The sequence below is a fragment of the Colletotrichum scovillei genome (genome assembly GCF_011075155.1).
Source record: "Colletotrichum scovillei strain TJNH1 chromosome Unknown Contig00001, whole genome shotgun sequence".
Classification (NCBI taxonomy): domain Eukaryota; kingdom Fungi; phylum Ascomycota; class Sordariomycetes; order Glomerellales; family Glomerellaceae; genus Colletotrichum; species Colletotrichum scovillei.
In genome coordinates this window covers 144,810-161,884 of record NW_023336259.1, presented here as the reverse complement: position 1 = coordinate 161,884, position 17,075 = coordinate 144,810, and the positions used below count along the sequence as shown (strand labels likewise).

At 53.5% G+C, this 17,075-nt stretch overlaps 4 protein-coding genes across 4 annotated transcripts; 3 read left to right on the top strand and 1 right to left on the bottom strand.

Moving 5' to 3' along the window:
- Positions 1-827: 827 nt before the first annotated feature.
- HER10_EVM0012758 (ribosomal protein S24e) lies at positions 828-2,158 on the bottom strand. The gene is made up of 3 exons (XM_035482144.1): positions 1,946-2,158; positions 1,445-1,692; positions 828-1,268 (listed from the first exon to the last, which is right to left on the bottom strand). The coding sequence occupies exons 1-3, from the start codon at positions 2,026-2,028 to the stop codon at positions 1,192-1,194; spliced, it is 408 nt and encodes a 135-aa protein (XP_035339037.1). The 5' UTR covers positions 2,029-2,158; the 3' UTR covers positions 828-1,191.
- Positions 2,159-2,648: 490 nt separating this feature from the next.
- On the top strand, positions 2,649-3,783 carry HER10_EVM0000839 (uncharacterized protein; the record flags this gene model as incomplete). The annotated part of the gene is made up of 2 exons (XM_035470606.1): positions 2,649-2,894; positions 2,974-3,783. The coding sequence occupies 2 exons, from the start codon at positions 2,649-2,651 to the stop codon at positions 3,781-3,783; spliced, it is 1,056 nt and encodes a 351-aa protein (XP_035337937.1).
- A 2,556-nt stretch (positions 3,784-6,339) lies between these two features.
- Positions 6,340-10,483, top strand: HER10_EVM0000779 (uncharacterized protein). Its single transcript, XM_035470547.1, has one exon. It carries the CDS (start codon positions 9,289-9,291, stop codon positions 9,856-9,858), a length of 570 nt encoding a protein of 189 aa, XP_035337930.1. The 5' UTR covers positions 6,340-9,288; the 3' UTR covers positions 9,859-10,483.
- A 103-nt stretch (positions 10,484-10,586) lies between these two features.
- HER10_EVM0001755 (RNA recognition domain-containing protein) lies at positions 10,587-16,131 on the top strand. Its single transcript, XM_035471490.1, has 2 exons — positions 10,587-11,265; positions 11,327-16,131. Exons 1-2 carry the CDS (start codon positions 11,186-11,188, stop codon positions 12,732-12,734), a joined length of 1,488 nt encoding a protein of 495 aa, XP_035338014.1. The 5' UTR covers positions 10,587-11,185; the 3' UTR covers positions 12,735-16,131.
- Positions 16,132-17,075: the final 944 nt, after the last annotated feature.

The following is a 17,075-nucleotide window of genomic DNA, read 5'->3' as shown; positions in this document are numbered from 1 at the left end:
TAGACACTTCTGCCTGAGTAGGGTGAACTTGACTGTTGGGAAGTCGAGGCGGGGAAACCGTCTCACTGCGGATTCACAGGTGGACTGCGATGATGGGAAGCGTAAGGGGTGTGGATGCCGTTGATCTGGGAATATCGACCTTTGCGCTTGAGTTCCGAGAAACTGTTGGATGGGAGAATGATTGAAGGATTCGAGAATTGTTCCAAGTCAACAGTAAGCAAGATGTTGAGGAATGCGAACGGGAAGTTCCGTAGGTAAGAAATATCTTGAATAGAATACAACGCCACCCAAAATCTCTATTATTGATTGAGGTATTTCGTGATAGTAGTCAAAGGTAAATATATGTATAACAGAATACTGGGCATGGGCCTGTCTGGTTTTCGTGGCCCAGTCGTGATGTTCGTGGTGACAGTCGTCTGAGAGTTTTCTCCACTTCCTCCTCCACTGTACCGGCATCGATTAAGAGGACGTGGGCGAGGCTACCAGGCAACTGAATATCTCCGATGAAGGACCTTAGCCGCCAAAGAGCTGCTGCTGGGAGAAGGGAGGGGCTTCATGGCAGATTAGACGGGGAAATAAAGCCACCCCGCAAATGGCAATATCGTGGACTAAGAAAACAAGTGTCTAGATAGAGCAAACCCACGTCGGATGAAGGTCGTGATAACTGCTACGCACCTTCAGATTGATCAAGCCCAACGTTGATGAAGTATGGCTACTGGCGAAGGCGACGGAAGTCGCGGTGACACTCAGGCGAACAAAGACCATCACCCCGCAAGTGGTAACGTCATGGACTGAAAGTAGGGGGGACCATCGGGATACGTGTTTTTGATGCATTTCATATTTGAGAGAATCATGAACCCATTCCCCCGTATCACGCCGCGTAGACTCTAGTTGTTTTTGCGTGGCCGACATAAACCCAGCCGGACCGACGCATGGGGATGATGCTAAAGCCGCATTTGTTTCATCGAATAAGATGCACACAGCCAGAGTTGGAACAAACTCCCCATTTCGGAAAAAATGAAAGGAGATCCCCCCCAAGCGGAAGAAGAAACAACCACATTGGCCCAAGACGACATTTTGAATTGTTCTTTTTTGATTGTTCCACCAACGCCGCCCCACGGTCTCTTGCGGATGATCCGGGGAATTCCCCTCGTTTTGTTGGCCTGACCCCAGGCAACAAGGGCGAACCGCTTATTCCTTCTTCTTCTTGGCACCCTTGACCTTCGCCGTTCCGCGCAGGGTCTTCTGGCGGTTCTTGCGCTGCTTGCCTGTGGAGCGCGAGTAGTGTTAGTTATCAGTGCTTGATGTGGGAGGTTGTTATCAGATTCGCCACCGCGGCCTATATCACAACAAAGGTTTGGGACAGATGAACAGAGTCTTGTCCCGATACCCAGCGATACGATAATGCTGCGGTGGCAAAGTGCTGACTGGAGGCTCGACGTACGCTGCTGTCTGCTGGCCTTCTCGATCTTGCTGGCGAAGCCAACGCGGACCAGTCTGTAGTGGGGCTCGAACTTCTTCATGGCCTCGGGGGAGTCGTAGACGAGGGCGAAACCAGTGGTCTTGCCGCCACCGAACTGGGTGCGGAGACCGAAGACGTTGATCTGGTCCTTGGTGGCCTTGTACAAGGAGCCGAGCTTCTCGCGGAGCTCATCCTTGGAGATGTTGGCGCGGCCGGGGTGGAGGATATCACTTTGAGAAAACCGTCAGCATGCAGTTCCTCAGTCTCTCGATACGCCCATTGACAAAGTCCCATCGAGTCCATCCATCGCGCGCGCGTCCGTCCGTTTCCCAATTCGAGTCTCGATCCAGTCGTTGTCGATGTGTCGCAGTGTCGATTGTTGATGTTCCTCCTCTCCTCTTCCCGTTCGATATATCTTTCTTCGTGCGCGCGCGATTCTCTCTCGGGGAAAAAATGATGATAAACCTGGAGGGGCAAACTCACACGACCATCTGCTTACGGCCAAGCAGGGGGTTACGGATGAACTTGCGAGTTCGCAGGGTGACGGGGGTGTCGACGTCCGCCATCTTGTCGGTCGGGGGGCTGATCTGTCTGTCGAGATGGGTTGGCGCTGAGACAGAAGAGTCGAAAGGTGTGATATCGTCAAATTCGAGAGGTTTGTGACGGGGCTACAGACGTGAATTTTCCTGGGCGGGGATTGGTGTCGCTTAATGGGTGGGCAAGCCCTAGAAAGTGCCTCAGGATCCGCCGCACCTGCCTGGGTCGAAAAATGGAAAGTCACGTGGAGTCAGTAGATGCACGGGCCAGTATGTTTTTCGAAATTGGTCATGTGATGTCTGGTTTCCCGGGCACGGTGTTTGCACCGTGGTCGACGTTCCTCTGAGTCAGCATCCAACCCTTGTGTATTTTGTGCACTGCAAACCAGAGATCGAGAGCATTTCTGACTTCAAGGTCTGACTATCGCCGTCTTTTCAAGATCCCATGTCTCTGGGATCTTGCTGATGAAATCCGCAGGACCCTTTGAACTCGGAAACTAGTCACTCGCTGCAAAATCTCATATCTCGGCCAGACGATCATCTCTTCCCGTAAAAGACAATTTGGACCATCATCCAAACTGAGGCTCTACACTACACCGAATCAGGCAACATACGATATTTATCAGAGTTTAGCAGCACCAACCCCCATCATGGCCGGAACCCAATTCACATCAGAGTCCGTGGACCGCTTCTGCTACCAGTATCTTCAACTCGAGCCAACACTTGATTATCCTACTGCGGAGATCATTCGTGAAGCTTCCGCCCAAGATACCATCTACAAGAAACTCTTCTCGGATGAAGCACCACGTTATAGCCCTCCTGCAAGATATCGTCTCCGGGTTCTAAAGGAACTAGTCGCCAGAATAGAGTCCAGCATTGAAGACTGGGACCAACATGTAAGTCTTGACTTCCTGTAAACGGCGCCGTGGCATGACGTTCTGCTGCCAGCTACCGGCATATTCTAACTATGACCAGGAAGTTTCCGAGGATCTCATGACGGCCTTGTCCGAATCTCTCGCGACTCCAGTCCCATCTGAGGTGTCCTCTGCCCAGCAGAAATCTTACGTCACGTATCACCTGAGTAGTCTTGAGCAAAGCCCCCGGCCACAGCATTCGCCTTCCCCTGACATCACACTGCTTGAGGCCCGCTCGCTGATCTCTGCCTCTGGCACCACGGGTCTCCGAACTTGGGAAGCTGCGCTGCATCTAGGGCAGTTCCTCTGCGAAGACCCAAATCTCGTCAAGGGAAAGCGAGTTCTCGAACTCGGTGCAGGTACTGGATACCTGGCGATCCTCTGCGTCAAACATCTCGGCGCCACGCACGTTGTCGCTTCCGATGGGTCTGATGATGTGATCAATAACCTACCAGAGAGCTTCTTCCTCAACGAACTACAAGAAAGTACGCTCATCAGACCAATGGAATTGCGATGGGGACATGCTCTCGTGGGAACAGAAGACCAGAAGTGGAACAACGGCGAGAGCGTTGACGTTGTGATCGGAGCAGATATCACCTATGACCAGAGCATCATCCCGGCCCTCATCGCAACCGTCGAGGAACTATTCGCCCTATTCCCTGCCGTGCAGGTTTTGATATCCGCGACGCAGCGGAACGAGGTCACGTTCGAGGCCTTTTGTAGCCGGTGCCGTCAGCGCGAGATGGGCTTGAGCTACGTCGAGTTTCCTATACCACCGAGGGAACAGCAAAAAGGACCGTTCTATAACGGCAGCGTACCCATTCGGATTTGCCGACTCTCAGCACCGCCAACCACCAGGGCGCTGTGGTGAGGCGACATGTCAGGCGATGCGTGATACCTTGACCCTGAATACAGCGTATTTCTATTAGCTTGGCCATTGATCATGACCAAAGAATCACGCATCAAACGGAAGCCCGTATATTTGTATACGGACTTTGTCAAACACGAAAAGGCACGCGCGCAGTCTGGTATAACATGAAGTTTAGAGCGCCATGTCGGGTTTCTCTTTAGAGGGCGAGTTTGCCTTGGCATGTCACCACTGAATACGTTGCTTAGTGAGCAGCATCATAACAAGCAGGCCGTAGTGTAAGATGCAGCAAATGCTCGTAGACAATCAGGAGAGTTCACGGACAAAGGTAGCTCGCTGATACTTTGGGGTTGCATTCCACCACGCAACCTGTAGGGAGGACCAACAAGGGTCTGCAATGACTTGCGTACCTACAACGCAGGTCACAAACAAAATCAGGGTCCAAGCCGAGCCCCGGAGCAGGCGATTCGTCGTCTCACTAACAGCAAGCCTCCCGAAAACCCAGGATCTGCAGATACCTACTGCGAAGAGGGAAGTGGTGAGTTAACCTTGGATCAGGCGCCTCGAATACCTGGCGAATAGCACTCGTCCTCCGGACAAACGATGAAGATTCGGAACTGTAGTCAGGCCACGGCTACGACCGAAGTCACAACTATGAAGATGCACCCCAAGGTTTACAATCATCATGCCACCATGAACAAGATTCATTGGGAATTCCGGGGACCAGTCGATTATCATGTTATTGCCTGTCAACCTCATGCACACACCAGTGCCAGCTTCCCCGCATTTTGGGTCCAAGAAGGAATGGTCTGATGCTTCGGCAGTCTCAGGACGCGGAGAGAGTTCGAAGGCACCAGATGCGTTCTGAGATGAGGGGTCACCTTGCTCGATGGCCACCTTCGGTCTGCACCCCAGAAACTCAATTGGACGTGGAAAGCTTTGTTGAGTACATGGGAATGGCCTTTACGTAAGGCTCAGGCGTTTCGCTGTCAACCGGGAACGGACATGACGCTCCGGCTGGTTCGTGAACAACGAAACGACCTTTTGATGGACCAGCTGGACGTCATCTTGTCGATTCCCAGATAGGTGGCTGAAAGTACGATCAGAAAAATGAAGGATGGCAAACACCACGCAAGCAAGCTCAGTCACAGTGACGTTGGGGGTTGGTCGTGTGGCTCGCACGAAGGAGCTGACCCCTGCACATCGGCCAAAATGCCGAAAGCCTTGGGGCGCTTCATGATTGGGCGGACTGGCATTTTCCAGAGCACAAGCGTATTGCCAGTACACCGAGACTCTGGTCTGGCCCTTGACGATTTCTCACTTGCAAGGTATTCGGAGAACGAGGAGTGAGCATGGCCTCCTGGAGGTCAATACAGAGAAGCGGGAACGAAGAAATGCGGAGACGAGCAGGGCACCGTGAAGCGGTTGAAACGAGGCTATGAAGTCATCGCATCCGCCGAGGATGAGCATCAAAATGTCTCGGCTCGAAAGGGCCGGCGCTGGCCCTACGAGAAAAGATCGGTCAGTTGATTGTATGCTAGGACTCAGGAGGGTGTGGTCCGCGACTTGTCAAAACATGCTTGGATCGACCGCCAGCCGCTATTCCTTCTGTTGGGACCCGAAAGCCGCCTTCTCTGCAAGGTACGAACCCCGTGCCTCCAGGCTCTTGGTCTTGTGGTTGCGGTTAGGTTGCGTACGCTGTCCGTCGATCGCAGAGCCTGGACTGTCAGAGCTACCTGGCACCAACCGATCATTTGACGATGAAGCATCCCCCAAGACTTGGTCGAGCTACGTATACAGGCGCCAGTAAACCGAACTGAGAAGGTGAAGTTCTCTCCGGACGTATGTCCGGTTGCATACCCACTTTCGACCTTGGTGTTGAACGACCACAACCCCATGGTACCCATCCCATGCACCCAGCACCCACACACGAGGTTGGTTTTTCTCCGACCTGTAAGAAGTTCAGAACCGAAGTATCTTATCGCCCCCGAGCCGCGCGGTGTGTACACCTTTCAGACGCTCACCGTTCAGCCGTTTTTCTTGGGGGCTGTCATATTTCCCGCCAGTCTCGACCCTGGGCTGTATTTGAGATCATAGACCAACCATATGGCTGAACGAAGCCGTTCCGCTCAAGGGATCTCCCGAGTCCCGCGACACGAAATGTGAGCTTTCATCTGAAATGAGAGCAAGAAACCGGATCCTACCCTTGCGCTTGCGGGAAGACCTAACACCTTCCAGCATTGGCCACACTCTGTCCGTTCGGAAACGTGTGCCGGCCGGGGAGCTTCCATTCAAAGCGAGTGCTAGCGGGCCCATGAGCCATGGGCAAATAACCTGGGACCACCAAAGAAACAACAGAAAAAGAAATTGCCCGACGAAGACCTACCTCATCCGGGCAAAACCAGGCTGGAAAACGTGGGATTGGAATTCGTACCTATGTGAGACCCCAAGCGGTGTTGAGCCACATGGGCTTCTCTAAGGCACGTACGTCACTTGTGCTCAGAATCGTTTTGTTAGGGATGAGATTCAGAGTTACCTACATAATGCCACCAGCCTCATCAGCGTCAAGCCCCCTCTCGAGACAAAGTTCACAGACAAGTCATCTACACCAGACCTCGACGAGACATTGTTGATTATCGCCAGTCTTCCCTGCATTGCTATGTATCACTGTGATATAACTTGGATCACCCCCGAACGACCCTCGGAAAACCAGCAAAAACTTGAACACGGACCACAATTCCTGCATCAACAGCGACAATCACGAGAACAAGAGGCCGTCTCCGCAGACACGAGAACGCATAGCCACCGGCCTGCGCAGCATCAGCAACAGCATAAACAACACAATCATCAGCTCAGCTTCGTGAACCTTCTAGTCTCCAACAGCCGCGGGCAAGAGCTGAAAGGAACCCGGTTACCGTTTGTCAGAGACTTTCTCGCATCGCATCATCGAGACGGCAACCAAATTGCTAGCGAACACACGAGCGGCCAGCTGAGGTCGATTTCGCTTCCAGGGGTTCTCACACCTAATCAGCAAAGTCTGTTATCGCCTCTCCCGACCGCATCGTCGGTATCACAATCTTCCCAAGTCGGCACTAGCAGCGCCACGCCGACACGACCCTGCGTATCATCATCACGTCGCCCCTTTGGGTAGGAAACTCGTACCAGGGCGCCAGCAACCAGCAAAAAGAACAACCCAAAGATAGCGCTATCGTCTCCGGCGGGCTGCGCTACGGAAAACAGAACAAGGCCTAGCCACAACGTGGACCAACTAGTCGCGGCGTTTCTCGCCCCTGAGCTGCATGAACCAGACGCACGCCGTGGCCGTTCTTATTCTTGTCGGGATAGCGCAACATTGAACAGGTTTATTGCACCACCGACAGCGAACCGGCCTCCACCCTCCCCCCTCCCAGCCTGGGACTGATTGACTGACCGACCGGTGCCAGCGTCTACGACTTTTGACGCAGCCAGCACGCAACTTGTCAGTCTCTTTTCGCTCCCAGCGGTGCCTCTTCGTATTACGCTGTTGTTCCCACTCTGTTCAGCATCACATCCGGGCTGGACCGGGTCTATTAATTGGACCAGGGGCCGTGGAGAGTATCTCCCTCCACACCCATTTCCCAGACATCCATACCCCCGTCCCATCCCGTCTTACGCTATCGGCCGCCATTATTAGGTAGTCGGGCTCCCCTCATTATCAGTATCATTATCCGTATCATCACGCACAAATCAGAGGCAGAGACAGACGCACACATCACCGAGACACACTCACACTCAACCCAAAAGTTGTCTGTCCAGGGGTTACCTACACCTCCCCTTCCCCAAAAAGCATAACTACCAACTCCAACAACAGGAGAGGAGGAAACAAAAAAGTTTCCGGGTCCCCCTCTGTCACGGACGACGAAAAACATCGCCAACCACTTTCAAGCTAGCAAAGTTTTTAGTTGGTTGGGCTTTGACTTTGCGGCGTCAAACCTGAACCGGTCTACCCAAGGCATCGTGGGTTCTCAAAAAAACTTCCAGACCACCTCTCGGTTGTCGGCCGGCGCCATTCCATTCCCCTACGCACTTGGCAACCAAGCTCGCGCGCACATATTCTGTCTTATTTTTTTCAATTATTCTTTTACTCCTGAATCTTGGTTTTGACTACCGAGTTCATTACCCACCCCCATTATTACCCTGTTTTTCTCTGCAACGCGGGTACTCCGTACGTTGTATATTAGCAGTGGGACTTGTACACACAATCTGAACTGGGACCTGAACATTGTCAACCACATCCCGGCCGGTGGTTAAACGCCCTGTGGCTTGCAGTTTTATTTGGCGCCATTGGACGTGCCATTTCCACGAGGGAGTCCAAGCTTTGATTGCTGTACCTGAGTCTTGCCATACCCTGGAATACCTTATTACACGGCCACACACTGAGAGACGAGATCGGAGACCGGCGACAACGCGATTCTTACTGAGAGTCTCCAGAGTTCTCCTCTTTACGCATCGCCCACGACTCCGCTTATCACTTCCGGGTCATCCACAAGTGCCTATTAATAAAAATACAACCAAGAAGACCAAAAGGGCCATCATCAGCTTCGACTACCGGGGAAGCTACCTAGCTGGCTGCGTTATCCTGCATCTGTCTGCATCGAGTCTGCATCGGACGTGCACACCGCAAACTGCAAAAGGAGGAGAGAGGCACATAATAAACCACACCGTCCACTCACACGCCTATCGCAAGAGAAACAAAACAAGCACACCTTGCCACACCTTACATACATATTACTTGATCTTCCTTCCCCCCTTGCCCTCTACGTTTCCCCAGAAGAGGCCCTCAATCTCTGACCATACATCTGCCCGACAACGGCCACGCCCTCTTGTCCTGCTGCATCTACTCCTCTTTTTCACATTTATTACCGACAGCTGAGAGGGGCTTTTCGAGACCGTTTACCAGCGACCCCCGCAAGCTCCAACGCACGCCCGCCCGTCTTCTCCTCTTCTTGCACGCCAACGGGGGTTCGATTGAAAGGAGACAAAGGACGCCGGATCCACCATTGATCGACGCCATCGACAGGGCAGTAGCTCCAGGAGTAGCAGAAGGCTCAAAGTACCTCATTTGGTATTAGTACTCGACACCTGCTCACTCACACTCGAACGATTTGGCCCGAAACCACGAGTCAACTACTCTTCCCGTCTCCCAGCCATAACGCCAACCCGAACCAACGCCTTTTTTCTGTTCCTTATCGAAGGCGAAAAGAAGAATCATAAACAAACCAACAGGTTCAACACTCTATATAAGTCTTGTTGAGAACCATTGCGGTGTTCACACGACCACATCACATTGACGACATCGGATCGACTTATCCACCTCCGTCACATCAAGAGCATCACTCATCAAGGCACGCACACACCCACACACAAGCAAGCACCTTCCGATATCACTTCCGAACATCCTCTTCGCCTGGGTTCTTTAAAAAGCCCATATACTCGTCTCATCCACACCCTCAAACAGACATATTTCCGATGGGCTCGTCAATAGCCCAAAGACACATTACTTGCACACTATCATTACCATATCCACCAACATCAAAAATGGCCGCCGCAACCCCTCTATCCTCGCAGGAGCAAACTTCCAACTTTGCCCTCCAGCAATATCTCGTTCTCCAATCTCAACATGAGGAGCTCCGCCAGCACCTGGACACGATCCGCCCCATGACGACCTCCAACACCTCGCTCTCCTCATCACCGTCCGTGTCCCCGACGCGCAGCACCTGCTCGCCCTTTGGCCAGTACCCCAACGGCGGCGGCGGTAAGAGGCACCACAGCCGAAGCCGTCGCTCGTCGCTATCGAGCCCCAAGACCCGCCGCAGCAGCTCACTCGCACCCATCGCGGACGAGACCACCATCTGGGCGGTCGCCGAGGAAGAGCAGCGCCTCTTTGACGTCAACGAGGGCATGAAGCGGGCCCTGATGGAGCTCCTCAACTGCGAGCAGGTGCGGAGCGACAGCTCGTTTCGCATGTGGGTGCAGTGCCGTCTTATGGACACGGAAAAGGAACTCCGTTCTGAGAGACGACGCAAGAGCGCGCCATGAGATTCCTAATCAGAGGAATCTCACGCTCTCATCTTTTTGCGGATCGACACAAAAAGCGCAGCATATTTGAGCCTTTTGGTCCTACCTCTTTTTCAACCTACCTAATTATGCACCGGATTCTTCTTTTTCATGAGGCGTTGGATTTGACAAGGAGATTAACCATCTCGTCGAATGGCGTTGAGAGGGGATTTGTGTGGGAATTTCAACATTTTGCCGAGGACAGGCATGGCATGGATTATGGCACGACATGGGTCGTTTTGCCCATCACAGAGAGGGAAAAGCTGGGTTTGCATACAGGCGAAGATGCTCTTCTCATCTCGCCTGTCGGATATTTGGTGTTTTACTGGCGAAGGCTTGTTGGAATGCACCACAGCCAATCTGCCTTTTTTCACTTCTGGTTTCCTTTTTTCTTTTATCGGTGGTTGCAGGAATATCACACACAAACAGCCATCTGGTCCATAGAGTTTGTAATGACTGAAACGACACCAATTACCAACTTTTACCATACCTTTTACTACTTCGTCTTTGACAGTTGATATCATGTCTGAATCGACCTGGTTAGACTCCTGATGAATGCATAGCTTAGTGGTTCGAGGTGGTGTTGAAGTGGTCTGAGCATGACGGGACCCGGGAGATCACCATGATGCATGCGGAGTTGGAGATGCATATCTAGTATAACTCACCTACCTTTGGGGCTCCATGATGTGGAAATGATCACCATTGCTCTGCTGCGCTGCCAAAAAATAAGAAAATGGACGAATCCAAAAACATCAAAACTTCCCACAAAGTCTATTCATACGCCCAATCGGCCAAGCTCCAAAAGCTCCCAAACTGAGGAAAACCGGGGCTCGCAATCCGCACAACATTCTGAACATTGTGACATTGTCCCTGCCCTCCTCTAATTCGCCGATCTTCTTTACCGTGCAAATTGCAGATCAAGTTGGACGCACGCACTATGTGACGAGAGAGCTGCTGCCGTTGGCGTTGCCTCACGGACTGGCCCGCACCGCACCTACATCACTTTGACTGCAAACATCATTTTTCAAGCTGGAAAAAAAGCCAACACGCACCTCACGCACAAAGCTGCAATCCCCACCACCGAACGCCCGCCCGCCTGAGCCTAGTGGAAAACTTTGCATTTGGGATACTTCGTGTTCTCTTGGCGAAGCGAGACGATTCGAATTGGCTGATCTGCTGCGTTTGGTCAATCCGCTGCGCCAACGGCAAAATCCACTCTGGCAAGCTCCGATCAGGCCAAACCTAGCGACAGCTAGACAGACAACGGCAACAGAGACGACGCGATCGAGAGAAGGCTCCTGCTGCCACCATGTCAGTGCTTCTGGAAACTAGCTCTGGCGATATCGTGATTGACCTGCTGGTCGATTACGCGCCAAAGCTGTGCGAAAAGTAAGTCGCGGTTCACCGTCAACGCTACAACGCTCTTGCTCAGCTAACCAAAGACCTGTAGCTTCCTGAAGCTTTGCAAAGTCAAATATTACAACTTTTCACCAGTCCACTCTGTCCAGAAGAACTTCTCCTTCCAGACCGGCGACCCTCTCGGACCCTTGTCGAAACAATCCGATGGAGGCACCTCCATTTGGGGCCTGCTGTCCGGCGACAGCTCCAAGAAGATGTTCCCGGCCTTCTTCCACCCGAAGCTGAAGCATCTCGAGCGAGGCACCGTCAGCATGGCCACGGCGCCTCTGGATTCGGATCCGGATACCCGCGTGGCTGCTTCGCAGTTCATCATCACCTTGGGCGATGAGACGGACTACTTGGACGGCAAGGCCGCTGTCTTTGGCAAGGTCGTGGAGGGCTTCGACGTGTTGGAGAAGATCAACGAGGCCATTGTAGACGACAAGGGACACCCCCTCATCGACATTCGAATCAAGCACACCATCGTTCTCGATGACCCGTACCCCGATCCCCCCGAGCTGCGAGAGCCCAGCGCCTCGCCTCCTCCGACCAAGTCACAACTCGATACCGTTCGGATCGCGGACGAGGCTGCGCTACACGAAGACGACGATCTGGACGAGGAGGCGATCGAGAAGCGGCGGAGGGACCGCGAGGCACGGGCCCAGGCTCTCACTCTGGAAATGATGGGTGACCTGCCGTTTGCCGAGGTCGCTCCCCCTGAAAACGTCCTCTTCGTCTGCAAGCTCAACCCCGTCACGACGGATGCCGATCTGGAACTCATCTTTGGCCGATTCGGCAAGATTCTGAGTTGCGAGGTCATTCGTGATGCCAAGACGGGCGACAGTCTTCAGTATGCCTTTATCGAATATGCCGACAAGGCGTCTTGCGAGGCTGCCTATGCCAAGATGCAGGATGTCCTGATTGACGACCGGCGTATCCACGTGGACTTCTCGCAGAGTGTGAGCAAGCTGCAACAGGTCTGGAGAGACGATACAAACCAGAAGCGCAGAAAACACGCATCCAGGGGTGGATTCGGAGGTGTCGACGAACTCGAAAAGAGGCGGCAATACCGTGACGAATACGAGCGAAATGGAGATGATTACGATCTGGTGTACGGAGACGAGGAGATGAAGGGTCGCCACCACCAGCGCGCTAAAGACCGTCGTCCCGAATCAGATAAGCAGCAGCAGCAGCCTGAGCAAGACAGAGATCAACGGGAACGAGATCGACCCAGATCGGAACAGGTGCGGAGACGCAGTCGAAGCCCCGGACGCTCAAGGGCCATGGATAGGGACAGAAGAGGAGATGGAGATCGATACCGATCCGATGATCGCGGTTCCGGCCGACGGCACGATCAATACGAACGGCGACGTGACGATAGGGATCCGGGTCGCAGAGACCGCAGAGACTGGGATAATCGGAATCGAGGTAGGGATCGAGACTCGGACAGACGAAGATAGTAACAGCAGCAGCAGCAACAGCAACTGCAAGACGCGCATCTCATTTTCTTCTCGTCTCCGACAATGCTCTTTCAAAACTATACCCAGCCGCCGTTGACCAGACCGCAGCTTGCAGCAGTCCGGTCAGCCACAGATGTAGACCCCAAGAAATACAAAAACAATTGACACCACTATCGCCACTGCCGCCCGCGTAAGGCTCGTGTTTCATGAACAACAACAATATCTCGTTGACCTGTCGAGATGCACCGCGGCAACCTGCCTGTAAGCCACCCCTTCGCATCTCGTCGTCGACCAGGGAAGTCCGGGTGTGGGGAACGAGGGAAGGGAGAGAGATTGCCCTAGCAAAGGCCGTGGGGTTTGACTTTACAACTTGACGTTGCACATGGCGAACGGCTTGCCCCAAGTAGGATTGGTCTCATCGTTTCTCGCCGTTGCAAACATGGCTATCAGAGCCCTTTTTTTTCCACACTCGCAAGGGGGCCATGCAAGTAAGCGGCCGGAAGCACCGCGGAAGTGGGGACCGACACGCATCCTTGGTGTTGCCGAGGGGAGCTTGCATCAGCCTGCTGCGTTTGATGAAGCTGTCATCTGTCAGTTGTCATATCTTCAAGGTGGTTCCTGTGCTATGGGAGAAGCTGCAACGGAGCGGCATTGAGAGACGGACCATGGGCCATGGACCGCCATCTCAAATGAAGTCCGCAGCCGCCTCGTGCGAGGCCGGCATTGTGCGACAACGTCTTCGACCTGTCAGGACAATCTCCGATCACATCCTCGCATCCCTCAGAGCTCAGCTCTACGAAGAAGACCATCTAGAATCCTAGAACGAGGTTGCCTTCGGGACGAGAGCTGATGAACTTAAGTTCGCGGTAATTCGTAAAGTTGCTTCCGAACCTGACCGATTTCCTTTATCGTTCGCATTTTGTTCTCGCTGACGCTGCCACCTGCAACCCCATCGCGGCGTCTAATAGATGCGGTCTCCTGGTGTAGGGCCTCGTAAGTTCTCCCCCTCCAAGGCGTCCTGTAATATCAGTTGCTAATGTCGCACAGGATCACGAGAGTGACAGCACGTCGAGTCTCGCTGCAGAGCTGCTGCAGTTAATTCTGTCCGTTCTGGCCCGCTAGGCATCAACTCCCCAATCCTGTGCGACCGCGTCTTTCTTCGCCTCAGTGCGAGCGAGACATGAAGATCAAAGCTCGTCAGTTGTGCTACTCCGTGGGGCTCAATGGACCGGTCGATGATGCTGAGGTTGAGGCGGAGGAGGCCGATTGTCTTCCCAATGCAGAATCTCGTTGCAGCCAAACCGCGGAACGGCAACTTTGTTGGCACAGTACGTCGAGAAATGGCACTTGGACAAACTCGAAAGGGCCCAAACCAACGGATCTGATATTCTCCATCGCCAATGTGTTAATTGTGGAGGCAGCCCGGCTCGTCTCGTCTCGTCTCGTCTCGTTCTCCTGCGCCTCCTTCGCCTCCCTCAGTGCCTGGCCCTGGTGGCTGCTCTCCATCGCTGACAACCTCAATCAATCTGCTCCGGACGTGGCCGGCCCCCTAGTATGGGCTGTCAGATGACCTTGTGTCCCTGGAAGCCGGGCCAATCGCTTACCTCCTGTGTCCCTGTTGCAAACGGCTGCCCGCATATGGATGGGAGAGGGAAAAAAAAACTGGTTCTGGCTATGACTGGCAGCTTCCCCCAAAGTACAGATGCAGCGCCCCGAAGATGGCTGCAAAAAATTTCCGTTGTCAGCGAAACCGTCGAGCCATGTGCGTTCTGCTTGCTGCCTCCCGTCCCAGAAGCAGGCACGCACAAGAAATGCCCGGTAACAGGTGAAGGGTGAAGAGAGGATCTGCATCACGACAGCCTGATCGCCGGCATGACGGCCTCACCTTGTTGGGCGAGGCTTTTGTTGCTGCATATGATATCAGTCTTGACGCTGTGCTACGCTGCCAACAACATCTCAGTCGACTCTCGATACGAACTGCTCTCTCAGAGTTTCAGCGAGGGCACCTTGTTTCTCTTGTCTTGGAATTGCGGCGCAGTCTTTCTCTTCACAGAGCGAGACGAGAGTAATCCCGCGAAGCCTGCGCGCTTCCAGACGGTCATCGACGAGGCGAGGACATGTCTCAAACACGGAGGGTTTCTTTGGCAATAAGCTCATGCGGAAACACGAGTACTGCCTGGGTTTTGAGACTTTGCACCTCGTTGACCTTGCACGCCGTGAGCTGATGGCAGGACAAGACTGCGCTGCGGCGACAACTATGTGCTTCACGATTCCAGTCCCACCAGCATGTCAAAATTCAACGGCAAGAAGGAAAAGAAGCTTCTGACACGGATCGAAAATCACCCCTGAGAAACGCATCATTACGGACGTTAGGATCACGATGGGGAATAGGATCCGTCGGCTTCGAGCATGGCCTTTGCATCCATGACAGAATCCTTTTCTCCTGGTTGCTATTGCTAAAAGGGCCATTGGAAACGACGACGCCGCGCCGGGTTAGTCTTAGTTACTTAAACTCCTGCAGCTGGACATCTACCCCTGATTCAAATGCACGGGGATATCGGGCGACGTAGTATTGCAGCCTCTTCCTTAAACCATTCATCGCCAACACCGTCAACTTTGAGGTACCGACCGTCGTCCGATGCGGGGGCCTTTCGCGGCAAGCAGGCGGAGGAGAGTGCATCGCGTCAAGAGAAGGCAGAGACATGGCATACATGCCTAGCTATTCGTACAGGATTCACGTCAACGGGCATGCATCACCAGCTGGCCGCCCACGGGCGAAGCAACAACGGCAAAGCAGGTGCGGGACGGAGAAGGAGAACCACACACCGACACATTACTACGCATACACGCGCACATCTCACAATCATTCTGTGCCTCAGCGGCCCGTTTGCTATTTCTGTCCCTTCCTTGTTTCCCTCCAACCCCCCCTCGCATGCCGTGTATCGAAGCTCTTCCCGCTATCTTTATCCAAAAGCAGAGGCGCGGCCGCGGCCGGAACTGCAACGTTGTGGAGGGGGAGGGCGAGAGAGGGGCAGCCAAATCACGGTCGCCAAGTCGCGGACGATCAAGCTGCAGCACAAGCGAAGGGCGAGGGGTCGAGAAACGTGCAGGAAGACACCTCATCTGCCACGAGGAAGAGTGCGAGGCTTGGGGAAGGGGGGACTGCTGCTGCTGCTGCACACCGAACCTGGCTCAAGAAATTCCCAGAGCTACTCCGTACAACGGCGCAACAGCAACAGAGGGTCTTGTTTGGCAGCTCCTCCATCCCAATTCGGAGCCAGGTGTGCGCCCCCTTCGCCCCTCCTGGGCCTATCGAGGCGGCCTTGGACGGCCGTCTTTGGCGGCCATATTCATGCATCTCGTTTGCCCATGTAAGAGTACTTTGCAATGGAAGCAAGGAAAACACCGTGACCGTCGCCAGCTATTTTGGAAGGGGGCATCTCTTGTGAATCCTCCTCCGGCCGTATCTCTGCGCCAGCTGAGATGTCGGTTTGCCTGATAGAAATTCTTCGCGGAACCTCCCGGTACCGGGCTGGCAAATGATGGCTCAAGTTTGTTGCTTGTAAATGATGTATGCAGATGACGGGCTTTGCAGCATTGATCCATGGTCCATGAGTCCATTTCTCCAAGATGCTCATTTCTTACAGGATTTTCTCTCTCGGCCGGTCAGGGAGATGTTTGGCGAACGAAACCGCTGCACGCACCATGCAGCATGAAGCATGCAGCAGCAGCAGCAGCAGCAGCACCGTTGATTTTCCTGCTTTTCTTGCTTTTTCTTCTTCTTGTGTCGGTCTTTGAGTCTTTCTTAGCTCCATCCCTTGAATATTATTTCTTCTTCTTCTTCAGCGAGTTGGCGGTGTCACACTTTGACCGGGCGCCAAGTGGTAGTAGCCCAGTAGGCCCAGTACTGCTTGGTGGCTCGTCACGGGGGTTGACGTCGCTGTTGGTCTCTGGCTGGAGAGATTTGCGGCCAATTCTCTGTCTTTTCTGTATTTGGCTTTCTCGGTTCTATCATCCTGAATTGTGTGTGTGTGTGTGTGTGTTGCAGCAAAGGCCGCTTCCGCAATGTGACACAGGGGGACAGCGACACCCACCACAAGCGTATTCACTGTCGATGGCTTGCGTCACGTAACCTTCAGCTCTGTGCATTTTTTGTCTCTCGCTCTCTTCCTATCACTTTTGTACATGAACCGGGGGAAAAGTGTGACTTGCCCTGATACAACCCAATCTCTCGCTGATGATAGCTCTGCTCTTTTCCATCCATTAGTTATCGTGATAGGGTCACACGATCCAGCGTTCATGGTTTGCACCCTCCAAGTGGGACCGAGACGGCCGTTTTGC